Below are 16846 nucleotides of genomic sequence, written 5' to 3'. Positions count from 1 at the left end.
CACAATATCCCAGATAAAGGATTCCATGCTTCAATAACAAACATCACACTTTAAACCATCAAGGTTACATTAAATCATGCTATGACGATAGCTCACCCAAGCCCATCAAGGTTACTCAAATCGACCCTTATGGCCAGTGCTCCTGCATTGACTACCACTTTAAATCAAACATCAACAACATTTGCCAGATATCGCAATAGCAGCACCTATTGCTCTCTATCATCACTAATCCTACAAGCCAGATGCAAATGTATAAATACTCTTCTTTTTTTTACTCAATTCCAGGATCTTCAGTTCATTTTATACACAAAATAAAATACAGTTGATTTCTATTGTATTTTACCTTTGCTTTATTTTTTTTGTGAAATCCATTAAACCTGATTTCACTGCACATGGGATTCCAAAATCTATCGACCTTAACATTACGCGTTTCTTGATAGTAAACACCCCTTCAAACTTATATAAAACTTGTAGAGAATTTAATGGAGAATACAATGGTATTCATATCAAGTGTTTGCTGTACATTATTCAGCTGATATTTGATAAGTTAAATTTTGCAATTTTCTCACTGTTTTCTAAAGATTAATCAGTATCTGTCATCAAAACATTCTGTCAAGCATTACTAGACATTGTTGGTCAAAACATTTCCTATCGAATGAGCTATTGCTTGAAGCTCTAGCATGCTTCTATCGTGAAATATTGAAAATATTGTCCTGACCAAAAAATCGTCACCAGATTTTTTGCTTGCTATCACACGTCGATTTTGAAGAAAAATCCATGATTTTGCATGATACTCTTTTTTGACCATATCTCGACAAATACTCACTGGATTCGCACAAAACAAAGACCATTCGATAGCTCTACGTTATATCCATTATAATATAATTGGTTTTAAGTACCAGGTGTACGTTCCCTTCATGAATTTGCTCAAAATCTTATATTTTATGAGCTACAAGCAGGAGATATTCAACTTTTTTTTTTATTTATCCATAATAACCATACCATCGTAGAGAGAATTGAAAAAGAAACAGAAGCTATTAAGTTTGAAGCTCTCGTTCACTTAGTAAAATCAACCAGTACGGCCCTTTGAAATCTGTCCATTTTCACTCTTTTTCCTCATTACTCATCGACATCCTTCTCAGAAAGCCCAAATACAACATTCCCTAATCAACAAAAGTACCCTCTACAACTTTTACTAGACATACAACAAATATTCATATAGTAATCCATTGACTTTTATTCGTAGCATCTCTCCATAATTTGCAAACTTCAAAAATCTCTCTTTCCTCATCCACATCTCTTTCTATCTAAATTCCAATTATACCATCGTTTTCTACCCAAAATTTCGTTATAATAACTTGCTAATTTCAAAGCTCGAATTTCAAAATCGAAATTCAAAGAGAAATCGAAAGAGAAGTAAAAGGCCCAAGAGAAAAACCGCTCTCGATGATTCCAAGGTATAGCCCCTGCCACTGCTTTAACTGTTGACGAGTTATGTTGGACTGTCTTATGGACCTGAATGTGCGACGAAATGAGATGGAACGTTGATTTTGGGTTTCTAGATGGCGTCTTTTTGCTATGGTTACTCTACTTCGGTATACAGAGAGAATTTATTGCTTATTACCCTATCACTGATGGCGTATGTTTGAAAGGCTGAAAGAAATCGAATAACGACCTGAAACTTTGTACAGCTCAGGTAGATGGTCAGCCAACAACGGCTTAATCAGCGCAATGACTCGCGTAAAAGCATGATATAAGGTGACTCCAAGAACAAAGGCAGATCCAATGTGGATGGTGTTGGTGTAGTTTGCCAAACCCTAACTCTGCGATGGAAATATATGCGATGTTTGCGATTCTGAGAATAGAGTTTTGAGGGATATGATGAAATGTATTAAGAAGGTATTATATGATGACTTGATTTATTGAAAATAGCAATACAGTAAAACAAGAATTCGTTTAAATAGCACTCAGGCACGGACACCCAGAAGAGGGTTTTTGATGGATCGAGGTGTCCCTTGAGCTGCAGCAGGAGGTTTATGGAGCAATTGATCGTCGCTGCCATTGTTATCCTGTTTATTGCTACCATTCAAAGCAGAGCTCAGCATAAAATCTTGTAACAAGGTGGACGATTTTTGAAGCATTGGATAATTTTCATCTGTAGAATTGGTGCGCTGACGATGATCCTACACAGTGATGATGAGGAAAAAGTAAGTACATGTATGGGCTTTCATGTGGGATTATCTGGAGGCCTACTTTTTTCCGGTTGCTGTTTCGATTGGGTTGAGATTCTATTGTGGATGAGATTAATGCTCTTGCTCTCTTCTCGTTCTCTTCCGGTTTTGTATAATCGTAAGCAGTGAACTTTTGTTCGAGCAATTGATTGTCGCTCATATCCAGGGTATTATGTGACAGATCGTCATTTGAAGTGCTTGCTTTAGGTTGAAGTGCCCTCTTTTTCACCTTTAAGGGGTTGTCCTCCAGCAAAACTTCCTCCAGCTCGTGAGTTGGATCAAAGTTGGATCGTTTTTCCTAGAAAAGAGAAGGGTAAATAAAAGTGAATAGTGTCGTGATCGTTGTACAGCTCACATCGGGTATGAATGGTGCGCCCACTGTCTTTGATGAAAGTATATCCCAGCATGTGTCCTTTAGCCAAGGGTGCCTCTTTAATCGCTTGAATCCAGATTCACCAACGCCAATACGCTGCGAGATATCTCGATTTAGTAGCTCACGGATGAAATCCATGGCTTCGTGAGATATCCTGGGTTCTTTGGGAAACTCGACTGGATCAGAGATGATGGATTTTTGCAAATCTTCATTGGATTTCGCCTTGAATGGTCTCTATAGGCAACGTCATCGTCATATGAGTATCTTGTTAAAAGATCTGAATGATGGTATACATACTTGGCCATACAAAAGTTCGTATAAAACTATCCCCAACGACCACCAATCGACCGAGTATGAGTACCCTTGCTTCTTGAGAATCTCTGGTGAAATGTACGCAAGACTTCCTGCAATGGAAGTGAGCGGCTTTGTTCGTTTATGATTCAACTGGACAGCAATATTAAAGTCAGTTAGATGGGCATGGCCCTTTTCGTCCAAAAGTATATTATCAGGCTTCAAATCTCTATAAGTCAAGATGAGTTGAGGGGGATAGGTCATGAGTATTTTCAAGCAGTTACCTGTGAATGATGTTCTTTGAGTGTAGGTATTGTAAGCTCAAAGCGATCTCTGCAGCATAGAATTGAACATGCTTCTCAGGCAAGCAACCCAATCTATCCAAGTGAAAGCGCAAATCCCCACCCAACATGAGATCGAGTACCATAAACAGGTTTTCATCGTCCTGAAATGCATATCTTAGATTGACAATGAGGCTGTAATCAATGTGTTCCAGCAATTGTCTTTCTGAAATGATGTTATCAATGGCTTTCATTTGTATGCATTTTTCCTTGTTGATGTATTTGAGAGCAAATAGCTTCTTGGTGCCCTTGTGCTGAACCACTCGCACTTTTCCAAATGCACCCTTACCCACAGATCTCAGTAGAACAAAATGGGATAATTCAACTATTAATGTGGAAATGTGGTTCAATACAGAATTTCATTAAAACCCCTCTTGCTTCCATTTGGATTTGCCCTTACCTTCGCTTAGTAAATCCACTGGTTCCTCTTTGCAGCATACAGTTCCCATGATGAGAGAAAAGAGAGTATAAAGAAAGTGCAAAAGAAGCGGCCAAAACAAATACTGGCTATAAAAGAGGTATTTTAAGGAGAAGTTGTATTAAAAGTTGGCTTACATGTTGTTGCAAGGAAATTATATCAAGAGCATTCAATATTACACAAGACATCTTTTTTACAAACTCCATCAACGAGATAAAAACTCGGGGTTTTCCGCATAAAGCAGACGCTATTGTTTGTGCTTTGCACTTGTTCAAGTTGGCTATATGCTGGAATCTATTTTAAACGATGCTCAATTAAGTAGCAAAGCAGTATTCTCCATTGTTCTTTTACCTCCTATTACCGGTAATCTTGCGTTTTCTTCTTCTTCCTCTGCTCACACCGCTTTCCTGCGTAAGTCGTATCCATCGAAACGCCCGAGAGCTATATTCATGTTTTGATGTATAGAAAGCCATGTCATTCATGTGCCATGGGGATTATTGCTATTCAGTTCAGCCAATGCTCGGTTGAAATTGCAGAAAAAGAAGAATTACGTTCAACATGATGAAAATGCTCAGCTGATGATAGCAATGAATGATACAATATATGAAGCATACGGTGGCAATATTTACTGCGATCACAGCAAACGAAAAGTAAAGATCACTCACGCGGAATTACTATACACACTGCCCGGGAACCCAACTTGTACGCATCTGTTGCTCTACATTGACCAACCTGTCATTGATCTAGCAACCACAGTCGACGGCAAGCTGGTAGGTGTAGGTATCATTATGTGGTCATATTCTGTGACTCTGTGGTTAATCATCATATCATCCCTTTTTAGATGCAACAGCAGCAAGAACGTTCGTTGGATCATTTGGGGTGATTGATTTCGTACCTTGATTTCTTCACTTTTTTTTTTCTAATCTTTTTCTTTAACAGTTTCAAGGAAATGATTCAGAAACTAGTGCCAACAAACAACAATAGCGACACTGTTGTACACAAAATAGACCTGTTGATTTTAAAGTTTTGTGACACATCTGTCTGTTGCGATACACTCTCGAGTTTACGTGAATGTATGGAAAACATACTGTACGAAGGCTATGATGTGAGCAGGACAAGATCAGATCAATGGACCAGCTCAGTAATTAATAGGATTAGCTTCTAGAGAGCCTGGATTTGAATACCATTGCAAATGTATCATTGGACTTGAGCATAGACAATTTGTGTGGAGCCTATGAAAGGTATGTGGTGAGGCAATGTCTATTGCTGATGTGCTGAATGGCTAGGCTAGCTATTTTATGGATTTGACATACGATGTTGCCTTTTTCAAGATCACTCAGCTACTGCTACCGCAGGACAAGGCACTGACATCCGCATTGGAAGATATGGAGTATCTGGATTTCTCACAAATTGCATTACCAGCAACCATCATCGATCCACGGCGGCGAGTTCACAGTGCCATTGAAAATTTTGAAAGGATTGGAGCGTTTCGCACACCAGCAGAGAAGTTAGATTGTTTGCTCAAGACAGTATCCGAGTTGACGCAAGACAGCGACTCAGATTCACTTATACCCTTATTGCTGATCACTTTGATTCGCAGCAAAGTACCTCATCTTACAGCGAATCTAGTCTATATGAAGGTGCGGTTGCATTAGCTAGTGTACAATCGTACATTTATCTAACAGATTCGTGTTGCAGGATTATACGTTTGAAAGAAACATCAAATTTGGGAAATATGGCTATGCCCTGAGTACATTTGAAGGAGTCCTCGAGTATATCCTGGACGCACATCCATCTTTGTCAAAGGTATCAAAGCAAAATCAAGCGTTTTGGTCATGCATCAAGACCGGTGATCTGGACCAGTTTCGACAAGACATGATAGATCACGAAGATGCAGCTGACGTACATGATATCGAAGGAAATAATGCGCTTATGATAGCTTGCTTCCATGGACAGACGCAGATGGCTGCAGAGCTATTGACCCGTCAACACATCCAAACGATTAGAAATGACCAACACAAGACGCCGCTCATTGCTGCCGTCCAAAGCAGATCCATGGACACGATTTGCCTGCTACTCGACCACTCCCAGACCTTGGACTGTGTCGATTTATCTGGAAATACGGCAGCGTTGTATGCTAGCAGCACAAATAATTTAGACATCTTGCAAGCGGTAGTGCAGCGAGGTCATCATGGCCAGCTATTGGACCAAATCAATCAAACTACTGGCGATACAGCACTTCACATGGCTGCGAAAAACGGAGGGTCTATGGCGTTTATCAGCTACATTATGCAACACATGTCGAGTCCCAAAATGACTAGAAAAAAGAACTACAAGGGAGAGACGTTTTTTCATGTATGTCGTAACTTAGAGTACGTCAAGCACGCTATCAAGCAACACTCGAGCAATGTCAACGTCATTGTCAACCAAGTGGATCATCTTGGCCGATCTCCTTTGATGACTTGGGCAGCGCACGGCCGATTGGATCTGGTAGAAGCTATTATTCCTTATGCCAGAGATTATTCCAGGGTGGACAATGAGGGACGGACAGTGCTACATCTGATCGCAATGCACCTTGGTAGGCACTTGACTTTTGGCAATGACAGCTTGGGTTACATTATCAAGAGGATGAGGCATGTTGTCAATGTGCGCGATTGGAGTCATGGTAATACAGCTTTGCACATTGCGGCAGAGACAACCACACTAGCATCAGCACACAGCATAGCCAATGCCATTGCATTCATCAAGGCATTGGTCAACTATGGCGCTGTCATCAACACTGTCAATCTGCGAGACGAGCATCCTGTAAATATATGCCGAATCCCTGAATTGACTGCCTGCTTGGACGGTAAGCTTTTTTTTTTATACATGGCGTGAATTGTGGGCTGACCGTGATGAACAAATGATAGAACTACACTTGAAAAGAGAGACATTCTATTCTTCTATTATGAAGCATAACAGCTTATATCAGTATACCTGGGCTGTCACTCGACCCCTGATACAACAGCATACTAAAGATCATACTTCAGAAGTCTCTTATTTTATTAAAAGCGGGCAGATAGGCAAGCCAGATACCATGCGCATCGTCAGTCGAAAGCTACAAGATTTTACATTTCTACGCAAGGAGCTACTGTACGAGATGCCAGAGCTATTCTTACCCACATTCAGCCAGCTCACCGATCCAAGCACTATGGATCTACGGCCACCACCCCTGGCATGGATCGATGCCACACTGACGAAATTACAATCCTTTATGGATTGGCTACAATACCACCCCCTTTTGAAGCACCATGATCTTGTCATGTCATTCGTTCGATCTTCTTGTGATTTACAAAAATCGGTCATCAGAGATAACTCATTTTCAAGGAGAAAACTCATGTTGGAAAAGATCAAGGATATCCCGCTCACTACGACAAGCATGGTGAGCAGTAAAGACGAAGAATACTTTTTGACATACGCACAGGAGATCATGATGCCTCTGAAAGAGCTTTACCTGAACGTGGTGCTCAAGGGAAGGCAGTTGCAGCACATAGGATTAGGTTTGAGGGGCAGAGCTAGACTTGAAAAGAAAGGATGTGTGTACTAAAATGTCATGTAAACAGAATTGCAGCGAAATATGATGTTGGTGGCACAAGATACGCTAGCGGCTGCATCTTGTTTGGAGGCATCCGATATGTTTACAAGCAACACACTCGCTGTAGAAACGATGCGAGTGTGTGCCAATGTAACGTTCGAAAACAATGTAAGCTTGTTGTTTGTGCATGTGTGTGTATGTAATATCTCATCTCATCTCTTTCTCTATAGTGCACCTCTCCTTGGTTGGAGCTGCTTCAGGCGAGCGAAATGGCCTATGCCATGGTAGATGGTATACTAGTAGGTGTCTGCTGTTTTTGGTATTCCGGTGATACTTTTTCTTACACTATCCACATATCAATAGCTCTCCTTACAAAGACCATTTCATCTGATCAAACAACGATGTGCTCTGCGGGAAAGCATTGAACTGCAAAAAGAAATGTTGCGCAAATCCAAGACATGGCATCATCTGTTTTCACCCAAAGAAAAGAAGAAGCGCATGGAAGAGAGCAAGGAAAAAGTCATACAAAACATGAATGATCTCAACCATATTGATGGCCAAATCCATGAAGCCCATCGACTGATATCCGACGAATTGGCCCACTTTCAAAATATCCACCCAGCCAAAATGATCAAGACGCTGAAAAGATTTGCCAGATCATCATTGGAGATGGAGAGGCAAAAACTAAACGCACTTCAGCACGATTTAGAGAAATGGGAGGAGAAACCGTTGCCACCGATTCCTTGATCAAATAAAGAAAGAGTCTGTGCAATACGAGAATTAAGGAGAAGGCAAAAACTTGTTTGTTTATATTCAATATTAAATGACATGATTGAGGCTTGTTTCCATAACTGTAAAAAAACAACGATGGTTGCACATTCTACTCCTTGAAATATCCCAAGAAAACAAACACTTGTCGTCGTCGTATATAAATCTACAGAGAAAAGCGAAAAAAGGTGTCTAGCGAATCCCCTTTTTCTTCTTTTTCTTTTTCTCAATACCACATTCGTATTTCAATCATCATGGGCTGCTGTCAATCCACCGAGCAAGTAGAGGAAAAGCAAAGAAATCAAGAAATTGATGCACAGATCAAAAGAGACAGAGTCAATCTTCGAAAAGAGATCAAAATGCTGCTACTGGGTGCTGGTGAATCAGGCAAATCGACTATTCTCAAGCAAATGAAACTGATCCATGATGGCGGGTACACACCTGAAGAAAGAGAGAGCTTCAAGGAAGTCATCTTTAGCAACACAATGCAATCCATGCGTGTCACTCTGGAGGCAATGAACAACCTGGGCATTGCTTTTGACAATCCAGAGAACGAGGGACACAAGCGATTGGTCTTGGAAGCGCCTCCTCAAATCGACTATCTTGGACATGAACTGGTAGAAGCCATTGCCTCGCTTTGGGACGACCAAGGCGTGCAACAGTGTGTCCAGAGATCAAATGAATTCCAACTAAATGATTCAGCACGATAGTAAGTTGCCTCGTTTTACTGCTTTTCAAGAATGCGTGATGTCTAATCTACTTGCGCTCTTCACAGCTACTTTGATTCTATTCTTCGTATTGGTCAATCAAACTACATGCCTAGCGATCAAGATGTCCTGCGTTCCCGTGTTAAATCAACTGGTATTACAGAGACTACATTCGTGATTGATTCTTTGACATACCGCATGTTTGATGTGGGCGGACAGAGATCTGAGCGTAAGAAGTGGATCCACTGTTTTGAAAATGTTACGGCTTTGGTGTTTTTGGTGGCAATTTCAGAGTATGATCAGGTCCTATTTGAAGATGAAAGTGTCAACCGTCTGCAAGAATCATTGACCTTGTTTGACTCCATCTGCAACTCGAGATGGTTCATCAAGACGTCCATTATTCTGTTCCTCAACAAAATAGACCTGTTTGCCGAGAAACTGCCTAGAAGTCCCTTGGGCGATTACTTTGGTGATTACAAAGGCGGTGATAACTATGATGCTGCGTGCCAATATCTCTTGCAAAAGTTCATCTCCTTGAATACAAGAGCAGATACAAAGCAAATCTATACTCATCTGACATGCGCAACAGAGACCAAACAGATCAAATTTGTCATGAATGCTATCAATGATATCTTGGTGCACGATAACTTGCGTAATGTGGGCCTGTTGTAGTCGTCGTATTGTCTTTTTTACCTCTTTTTTCTTCTGCTAATACCAATATTTTGTATCATATCCTCATCCTCCTTATACTCTTCCTCTTTTGTCCATTAAATTCTATAACCATTATCTCACTATTTGGCTTTTTTTTCCTTCTATAAACGGCTTATCACACTAAAGAATAAAAAGCGTACTATACTGTATATGTCTCACTAATTGACAAAGGGAGAGATCTCCAATGATATATATTTATAAAATTGCAAATGATCATGTCGCACGAGATCACCCCTTAATTTGTAGGATGATAATGCTTTTGAAGGCGTATCTGCCAAGTCTCAAATGTATTCGACCTGTGTACTTTTATAGATGAAACGAGACTTCCATGTTTATTTCAATGCCTTTTTGTCCTTGAATCGACAAATACATCCATTCATGGTCGAAAAGATGGGGGGAAGGGGGGGATTGTTTATAAAAGCTTCGCAATGTGGGATCAATAATGCATGTACAAAAAGTTACACTTGTGCCACAATGATGCTGTTTGAGCCGGTGTCTCCTTTCCGAAGTCAAAAAAACTTATCAAATATGCCTGACAGCCCAGCATGAGCCTTGTGTCGAATGCCATGGGTGGAAGAGGATGTTTTGATAATGGAAGCATTGGGTTCTGTCAAGCAGTGATTTGATGAGGGATGTCAGCTTTCCGAGAGTAAAGCGACCACTTTAATTTACCTTGTTTCTCATTGTTATCCTCACTGATGGTACTGTGCTGTTGTAACTGATGATAGCTGTAGAACTTTGCTTGTCCATGGTGATTATTACTGCTGCTATGACTATGGCTACTTTTTCTCCTTGTCAAGCTCACAAGTTCACGTAACACATTTGATCTTGAAATAGATGGTACGGGAGGTAGCTCAGGAGTAATTGAATGACTGGTTGTATCGCTAGCAACAATTGCCTGCTGTTGTTGCTCTGACTTTTCAATGATGTTGCTGCCTGAAATGACAGGAATAGCAGCGGTGCTTACGGCTGTTGTGACAGTAGTAGTAGACGCTGCCACTGCTCCTGCTGATTTTGGCCTTTCTGACATGTGCTTTTTATCAGCGCTGCTTCCTGAACCCAAGCGACATGCTGTTCCATGTTGAGCCCCAAAAGATCGTGCTACTTGACTAGCTTCTAAACCTGATTCAACCAAGCTTTTCAGAATACACAGACGTGCTTTGTTGTTGGGCAGAGTGAATTTGTCCGATGATTTCAGTGATGCATTTTCGGCATTGATGACTATATGAGCAAGATTAGTAAATCGTGCGAGATATGTTGCAGCGCCAAAAAAAAAAAAAAAAAAAAAAAAAAAAACCTACGCTTCAGTAAAAGAAAATCTCGCAATGTAGCCTCATCATAAAAGATAGGCGGACTAGGCACAGGCGGTGAGAATGACTTGACATCCTTATTGTACAGTACCTCCACTCGCCATGCATCTTGCTGGTGGAACCGCTCAACGTATACAACGATAAACACATGCAAAAACTGTGATCGTATGGACTCTGGGGTGAATCTCTGTGTATTTTCGCCTTCCATGAATACGATGCATACAATATCTACACATGCACTAAAAGAATCAATCCAGCATGTCCCATCACAGAGTGCGCTCAAGTGTACTACCATTGCCAATGTATCGCTTTCGATGCACTTGCTGCGTGTCATGTTGCCTCAGTGGCATCAAGGCAGCGACATGATACATGATTTCATGATCTCTCCAGGCAGATGCAAATGATATCTCACCTGATTCACCAGCTGCAATACTGTTAGGATCCACTGTCAATGAGGAAGCATTCGCCTACGTACTCTTTGTATCTAATCCAGCTGCGTATCCTTGATAATCCTTCAACTGGACAGGTTTTCCAATGATATTCAGGAACTTGTCAAATCCAGGCGACATGTCCGTGTTGGAGAACCATTCCTCCTCAGTATGCTGCCCCTCGCCCACTGTCAATACACCGAATTTGTATGATTTTGGAATCTAGAGACACTCGTTTAGGGTTTTGCGCGGGCATTTTTCCTTTTTTTTTTTTTTATACCCCTATTTCATCATATCTCAGGAATTCCTTTTCCAACCCTGCCATGATGGTAACTTGGGCAGAAATTTCCTTGAATGATTTGAAGTTGACATCCTGAAAAAGAAACATCAAAGAGGCTCGCATCAATCTCGCTGTTGTTATCAATGAAGCTGTGATCTGCTGCTGCTGTTGATGGTGGTTGCTGTTGAGCAGAAATGTTTGATTTGTCATTCCTGTAATGATGGCAGAGGAAAAGCTTCTTTTTGGTCGATTTCTTTTTGTTTGTGGTTCCAATTCTAAATCTAATTTGTGTAATTGGCCTAATGAGTCTAGTTGTAGTATCAATTCAGTGGCATCCAATTCCTTGACAATAAATCCCATGTTCCAGTCCTATGTTATCACACTCACATCAGCAACACACAGCAGGAAAGAATGCTGGTTATTGGCCCACAAACTTGCCTGCTTTGTTCGAACAATAATCCTGTATTGTGTATTGGGCTTTGTCATCGCTTCCTTGACAATGGACACAATGGCTAAATCACTCTCGTCCTCTGAAGTAGGCCCAATTAATGTAATATAAGGCTTCCCCACAAAGTACTTCCGAAACCAACATGCTTTCTCGTCTATTTGATCCGGCCAAATAGTGCTGTAATCGACATGTTTGAATAGTATTCTCTCTGTTTCTCGACAAAAGTTGGTTTTGCTTGTTGCTAAAAAATACTGATTCTGTAAAGATACTTGGTTGCAGATTTCCTTAATGTTGATAACCTTGAATAAAGAGTACTCAGCATTGATGACATTACCCGTCCGCCCGTCTTGTAAACTACTCACCAGCATCTTGATCATGCTTTGATTTTGCTTGAATTTAGAATACTTTTCAAGCTTGTTCAGTAGTCTACATTTGTCTTGTTGTGAGATATCCAGTGCATGGATCAGTAATTTGGTGCTTTCGAACGTTGTTTGGACAATGTCCTTGATGTCCAAGTTTCCCTTTTCAATGTAGCATAGTATCGTTTGGCATTGATCTAGTATCCAAAGATTGCACTCGCCTATAGTAGGAAGCGTGTTCATAATTACTATATATACAAAATGTTGTGGAGTGGAGAAAAAGAAAAAAAGGGGGCGTAAAAGGAGAAGAAATGTATATTTATATACGCATAATCTATCGAAGCATCACAGTGCGAGCATCATACATTGAATGCGTGATGTGACCATAGTGAGATGCTTTGTAGCATGTATGCATACCTACATCAGATGTGTTGATAGGGAGGAGCCTTTTTATTTTACAACTGTAAGTTATATCATTCATTGCTCAAACCAGCGTGGACAACAATCACCCAATGTCTTGAAATGGCTCTAGGGCCAAATAAATTAATTTATTGATTAAAGTGCATTGCTGTACAAATCCTGCAAAATCTCATTCTTCTTTAGAATAGCATGTGTAGGCAGAAATGATTTAGGTGGTTTCTTTTCTTTCGGTGTCAATAGAACAGGCTCGTTCTCATTTTGGGCCTGTGTTGCTGCTGCTGATGCTGCTGCTGTTGGACCCTGTCGCTTGTGAAGTACTTGTGCATTTTCCGGCACTTTGCACAACCAGCCCTTTTGTTCAAACGAATCCAATAATTGACTGTAGAGCGCAGATGCTCTCAAGGTAGAAGCAGAACCAAACAACACCAATTTACTTTTTGCACGCGTGATGGCCACATTAAGTCGACGCCAATCTCTCAAAAGATCACCAGCGTTGCCTTGGTTGTTGTTACGTACCAACGAGATCAATACACAGTCTTTATCTCTGCCTTGATACTTGTCAATTGTGGCAATTTCAATGCTTTTCTTCGTCTTTAGCAATTGAGAAATGACGCGCAGTTGCGATCTGTACACTGAAATCACAGCTAAATCGTCCTCATCCAAACCACTTTTGAGCAGCGTCTCAGCTACCTGTTGGATCAACTGTGCTTCGCCTTCGTTCTGTAGAAAACTGCCTAGGGGTCGACTTTCCTTGCACTTCATCTCATCCGTATCGACAAAAACGACCTTTCTACTGGGATTCAGCACGGATGCCAACCAGCAATATTTGCTCTGGCACTGACTGTGCTCATGCATGGAATTCAATCCAGCGTCCAGTTGTGGTAGTTGCAGCGTCCTGGATGCTACCTGATGGTTACCGCACTTGAGTTTGCCGTCATAAATCAGCGCGTTGGATACATCCATAATGTCTCTGTTCATACGGTACTGGTACTCTAAATAACTGATGGACTCGGGTCTTGCTTCAGCCAAGATGGCAAATAGCGATTTATCTAATCCAGCTTCATTTGCTTCCTTGTTGCGCACAATGGGTGGCAGTTGATAGACATCGCCTACGAGCACAAATCTTTTGGCGTAACGAAGAGGCCCAATGCATGTGGGTAGTGTGATCTGCGATGCTTCATCTATGATGCAGTAATCAAACTCTCGTTTCTGCAACAAGACACTATAAAGATTCTGTTGAGCATCTTTTGCAGAGCGTTTCACTGCACCACTTACTGTCCAATACCAAGGCACGTAACACCAACCACCTTCTTACTGTCATACAGTTCTCTCATTTCCTTGACTGTTGTGATGGAGCTACTGCTGGATGGCACGCAATCCCTCATGGCCGGCATCACCTTGTCCAAGTTACCCAATCTCAAGACATCGACACCATGCTCTCGCACTTTCATCAAAACGTTATCCAAAGCAGTATGCGTATAAGCAGCGACCAGCACTGTCTTGTTGTGACGCACCAAGTAGTTGATGATTTCTGCTGTCGTCGTTGTCTTACCCGTGCCTGGCATGCCCAAAATCAAACTGTAATCGTCTGCCTGTACCACACGTATCAGTGCTTTTCGTTGATCTGGGTTCATGTGGGGTGTGGGAGGTACATGGGGTGTAGTTGCGTGGTAATTGGGCTTTTTGAGATCAATAATGAGTTCACGCAATCTGTCATTTGAAGAGCTGTTGTTGGATTTTGCTGTCAGCATGACAAGATTGTTGCGAAGCATGGCCATACCAGACGACATGTCATCCTTGTCTATTCTGTATTGAACGTTCATCAGCGAGTAATAGCTGTGGACATCCTCTTTGAAACGAATGAACGAATGGAAGTCTTGGTTGTTGAGCGCGTCAAATGTGGATGACCCCAGTTGTGGTGGGTTTCTTAAGGGTTCATTGAGATCCAGCACGATTTCAGTTGTTGATATGCTGCTAACAAACCCTAACGCCAAGTTAATATGACCCTGCATGCTGGACACGACAACAGGATCACCCACGGATATGTTGCAGAGCAAAGGGCGCTGCTCCATCTGGCTAGGATTACGTGTGAAGCAGTATTTCCATTGCTCTATTTGAGGATCCACACTACTGGCAGCCAAATTGAGTTCCATGCTGGCCAAGCAGCGACCCGACAATTCACGTATCTCGGCAGGCTGGCTCCAAATGTCTTTTCGTATGTAATCAATGTCGGTTTCCTCTTGATCTATCAACTCCCACCAATGCTTGAAAAAGCTGCTGGTGGATTCCGTCATGTGGTCTGTCTTGTCGTCAAATAATTTGTAAAGGCCACTGGTTGTTCCGTTTCCATTTTCCACAGCCTTGTGATATAGCGTACAGGCGTCGTTGATATAACAGTACTGACATGTATGGCTGTTTCTGAGCATTGGTGGCAGACTTTCACTACTGCAGGCAATGGCCAGGTAGTTGCGTGCCATGATCAATGAACGCAGGTCGTTTCTGGATGATGGAATCAGGTACAGGCTGTTAACTTTGGAATAGTACAGTATACCGGCTCCAATCTCAACATCTACAAAACAGGGTCAATTTAGTTTCATGTGCGGTGGGTGGCACCTTACCGTATCGATCACTCATCAACAGCGTGTAGAGTAATGTCTGCGCACGATTGGTGATGAACTTTGCCACTTTTCCAGTCTTTAGTTCAAATGGCACTGTCAAGACCTTGTTGGTTGGACTCAATCTAAGCTGAACAGAGGCATCCACCATGCCCTTTAGGCCAAAAGTGGGACTCCATAAATGCTCCTCGATATCCAACACTTTGCAGATCGACACAGACGTACACCCCATCTCGGCCTCGGGATTCATGCCCATGTTCTTGCTGACCCGCGCATCAGGCCGTGGATACTCGTTTACATATTTCGTGCCAAATGCATGAATGTGGTCTGCATACTCCATCAAAATGTCCAATGCCGTTTTTTCATCTTGATCCATAGCGTATAGATCCTCCAGCGAGTTGGCAATGACGCTCTTCATTTGTCTCTTGATGCTTGACACTGAAAAATCTCCAGTTTGCAGTGCATTTTGCAAGACGGCGTGAATAATGTTGCCGTGAACAAGTGCCTCTGTGTATTCGCTGACACCTTTCACTTTGAGCTGCAAAACTGATTTGCGAAGACATGAGTAACTATCAGCGACGGCCGTACATGAAATCAGTCGATCTGGATGAACCACAATAAAGTTCTTTTGGTTGTCAATGATGATCTCTTTCAGGTTTGTTGTATAAGGTATATGAACCACATCGCCCACCACAACTCGAGTTTGCTCCCATTCTTGTCGTAATTTAGCGGTGATGGCACGGTTTTCGTCTTCTTGGATCAATACAAGAACCTACCTGCTGCCTTAGTCTATGGTGCCATACTACCCTCTTGCTAATGAGCCTACCTTTTCAGTGTACCTTGTTTCATCCATAACATAGATTTGACTTGTCATGCTGGCTACTAGATATCGAAGGAATTTCCGTCTCTTTTCCTAAGCACTCTACCTATTAGCTACTCTTGTCCTCGCAAGCAAGTCATTCCATCTACTTTACTCTTGAAGCAAGGGTGTTTGATGGCGGTTGTGAGGGCCTTGCTTCCTCTGCTTGAATCAAGTCATTTAATTCATCCATGTCCAGATCGTCAAACATATCACTACTCATTGCCATGTCTGGTTTTTTACTGGCATTGTTAACAATGGCAGATAGGTCCAATTCATCCAAAGCAATATCATCTCCAAACATATCATCATCGTCATCGACTTGGTGGTCCGTTGGCAATGGTGTTTCCGGAGGTACATGATCTTAATGGAATTCAATGTTTATAAAAGTGCTTGGTAATAGCAGCCATCTCGCATACCTGTTTTTTGTCGTTTATGTATACTCACAGTGGGAATGGATTCGGGTATATTGCTGCTGCTGCTGCTGCTTGCTGCTTGCTGGAATCCAGAACTAAGCATCATAGGTAGTCAGGGAATAAAAAAAAAAGGTAAAGAAAGGCTACATTATCTGTTTTCCTGAGAATTAAAGAATTTTGCAGACATCCCGCGCGAGCACGCATACTTTTGTTACGCGAAGTGTCGTGTGGATCTCTCTTGTATTTTTTTATTTACATGAACAATTGGATACATCTACTATGCTTGTTCTTTTATTA

At 41.6% G+C, this 16846-nt stretch overlaps 5 protein-coding genes across 5 annotated transcripts; 2 read left to right on the top strand and 3 right to left on the bottom strand.

Moving 5' to 3' along the window:
* Nucleotides 1–1967: 1967 nt before the first annotated feature.
* Nucleotides 1968–3685, bottom strand: ATC70_010983 (uncharacterized protein; the record flags this gene model as incomplete). Its single annotated transcript, XM_064830186.1, has 6 exons — nt 1968–2183; nt 2254–2529; nt 2587–2838; nt 2902–3124; nt 3180–3561; nt 3637–3685. 6 exons carry the CDS (start codon nt 3683–3685, stop codon nt 1968–1970), a joined length of 1398 nt encoding a protein of 465 aa, XP_064682688.1.
* Nucleotides 3686–3938: 253 nt separating this feature from the next.
* ATC70_010982 (uncharacterized protein) lies at nt 3939–7975 on the top strand (the record flags this gene model as incomplete). The annotated part of the gene is made up of 11 exons (XM_064830185.1): nt 3939–4065; nt 4120–4430; nt 4496–4533; nt 4594–4759; nt 4813–4895; nt 4946–5294; nt 5353–6502; nt 6564–7193; nt 7257–7396; nt 7459–7527; nt 7592–7975. 11 exons carry the CDS (start codon nt 3939–3941, stop codon nt 7973–7975), a joined length of 3447 nt encoding a protein of 1148 aa, XP_064682687.1.
* Nucleotides 7976–8250: 275 nt separating this feature from the next.
* ATC70_010981 (Fn3_like domain-containing protein) lies at nt 8251–9375 on the top strand (the record flags this gene model as incomplete). The annotated part of the gene is made up of 2 exons (XM_064830184.1): nt 8251–8705; nt 8772–9375. The coding sequence occupies 2 exons, from the start codon at nt 8251–8253 to the stop codon at nt 9373–9375; spliced, it is 1059 nt and encodes a 352-aa protein (XP_064682686.1).
* A 548-nt stretch (nt 9376–9923) lies between these two features.
* Nucleotides 9924–12482, bottom strand: ATC70_010980 (Fn3_like domain-containing protein; the record flags this gene model as incomplete). Its single annotated transcript, XM_064830183.1, has 7 exons — nt 9924–10021; nt 10087–10635; nt 10716–10952; nt 11017–11148; nt 11200–11374; nt 11433–11774; nt 11820–12482. The coding sequence occupies 7 exons, from the start codon at nt 12480–12482 to the stop codon at nt 9924–9926; spliced, it is 2196 nt and encodes a 731-aa protein (XP_064682685.1).
* A 312-nt stretch (nt 12483–12794) lies between these two features.
* Nucleotides 12795–16655, bottom strand: ATC70_010979 (uncharacterized protein; the record flags this gene model as incomplete). Its single annotated transcript, XM_064830182.1, has 6 exons — nt 12795–13881; nt 13935–15228; nt 15278–16046; nt 16101–16187; nt 16249–16496; nt 16553–16655. 6 exons carry the CDS (start codon nt 16653–16655, stop codon nt 12795–12797), a joined length of 3588 nt encoding a protein of 1195 aa, XP_064682684.1.
* Between the last annotated feature and the right edge of the window lie 191 nt (nt 16656–16846).

This window comes from Mucor velutinosus (genome assembly GCF_035048745.1).
Source record: "Mucor velutinosus strain NIH1002 chromosome Unknown tig00001564, whole genome shotgun sequence".
NCBI classification, from domain to species: domain Eukaryota; kingdom Fungi; phylum Mucoromycota; class Mucoromycetes; order Mucorales; family Mucoraceae; genus Mucor; species Mucor velutinosus.
Note: the sequence above shows the minus strand (reverse complement) of the source record. Positions and strands in the feature narration are given on the sequence as shown.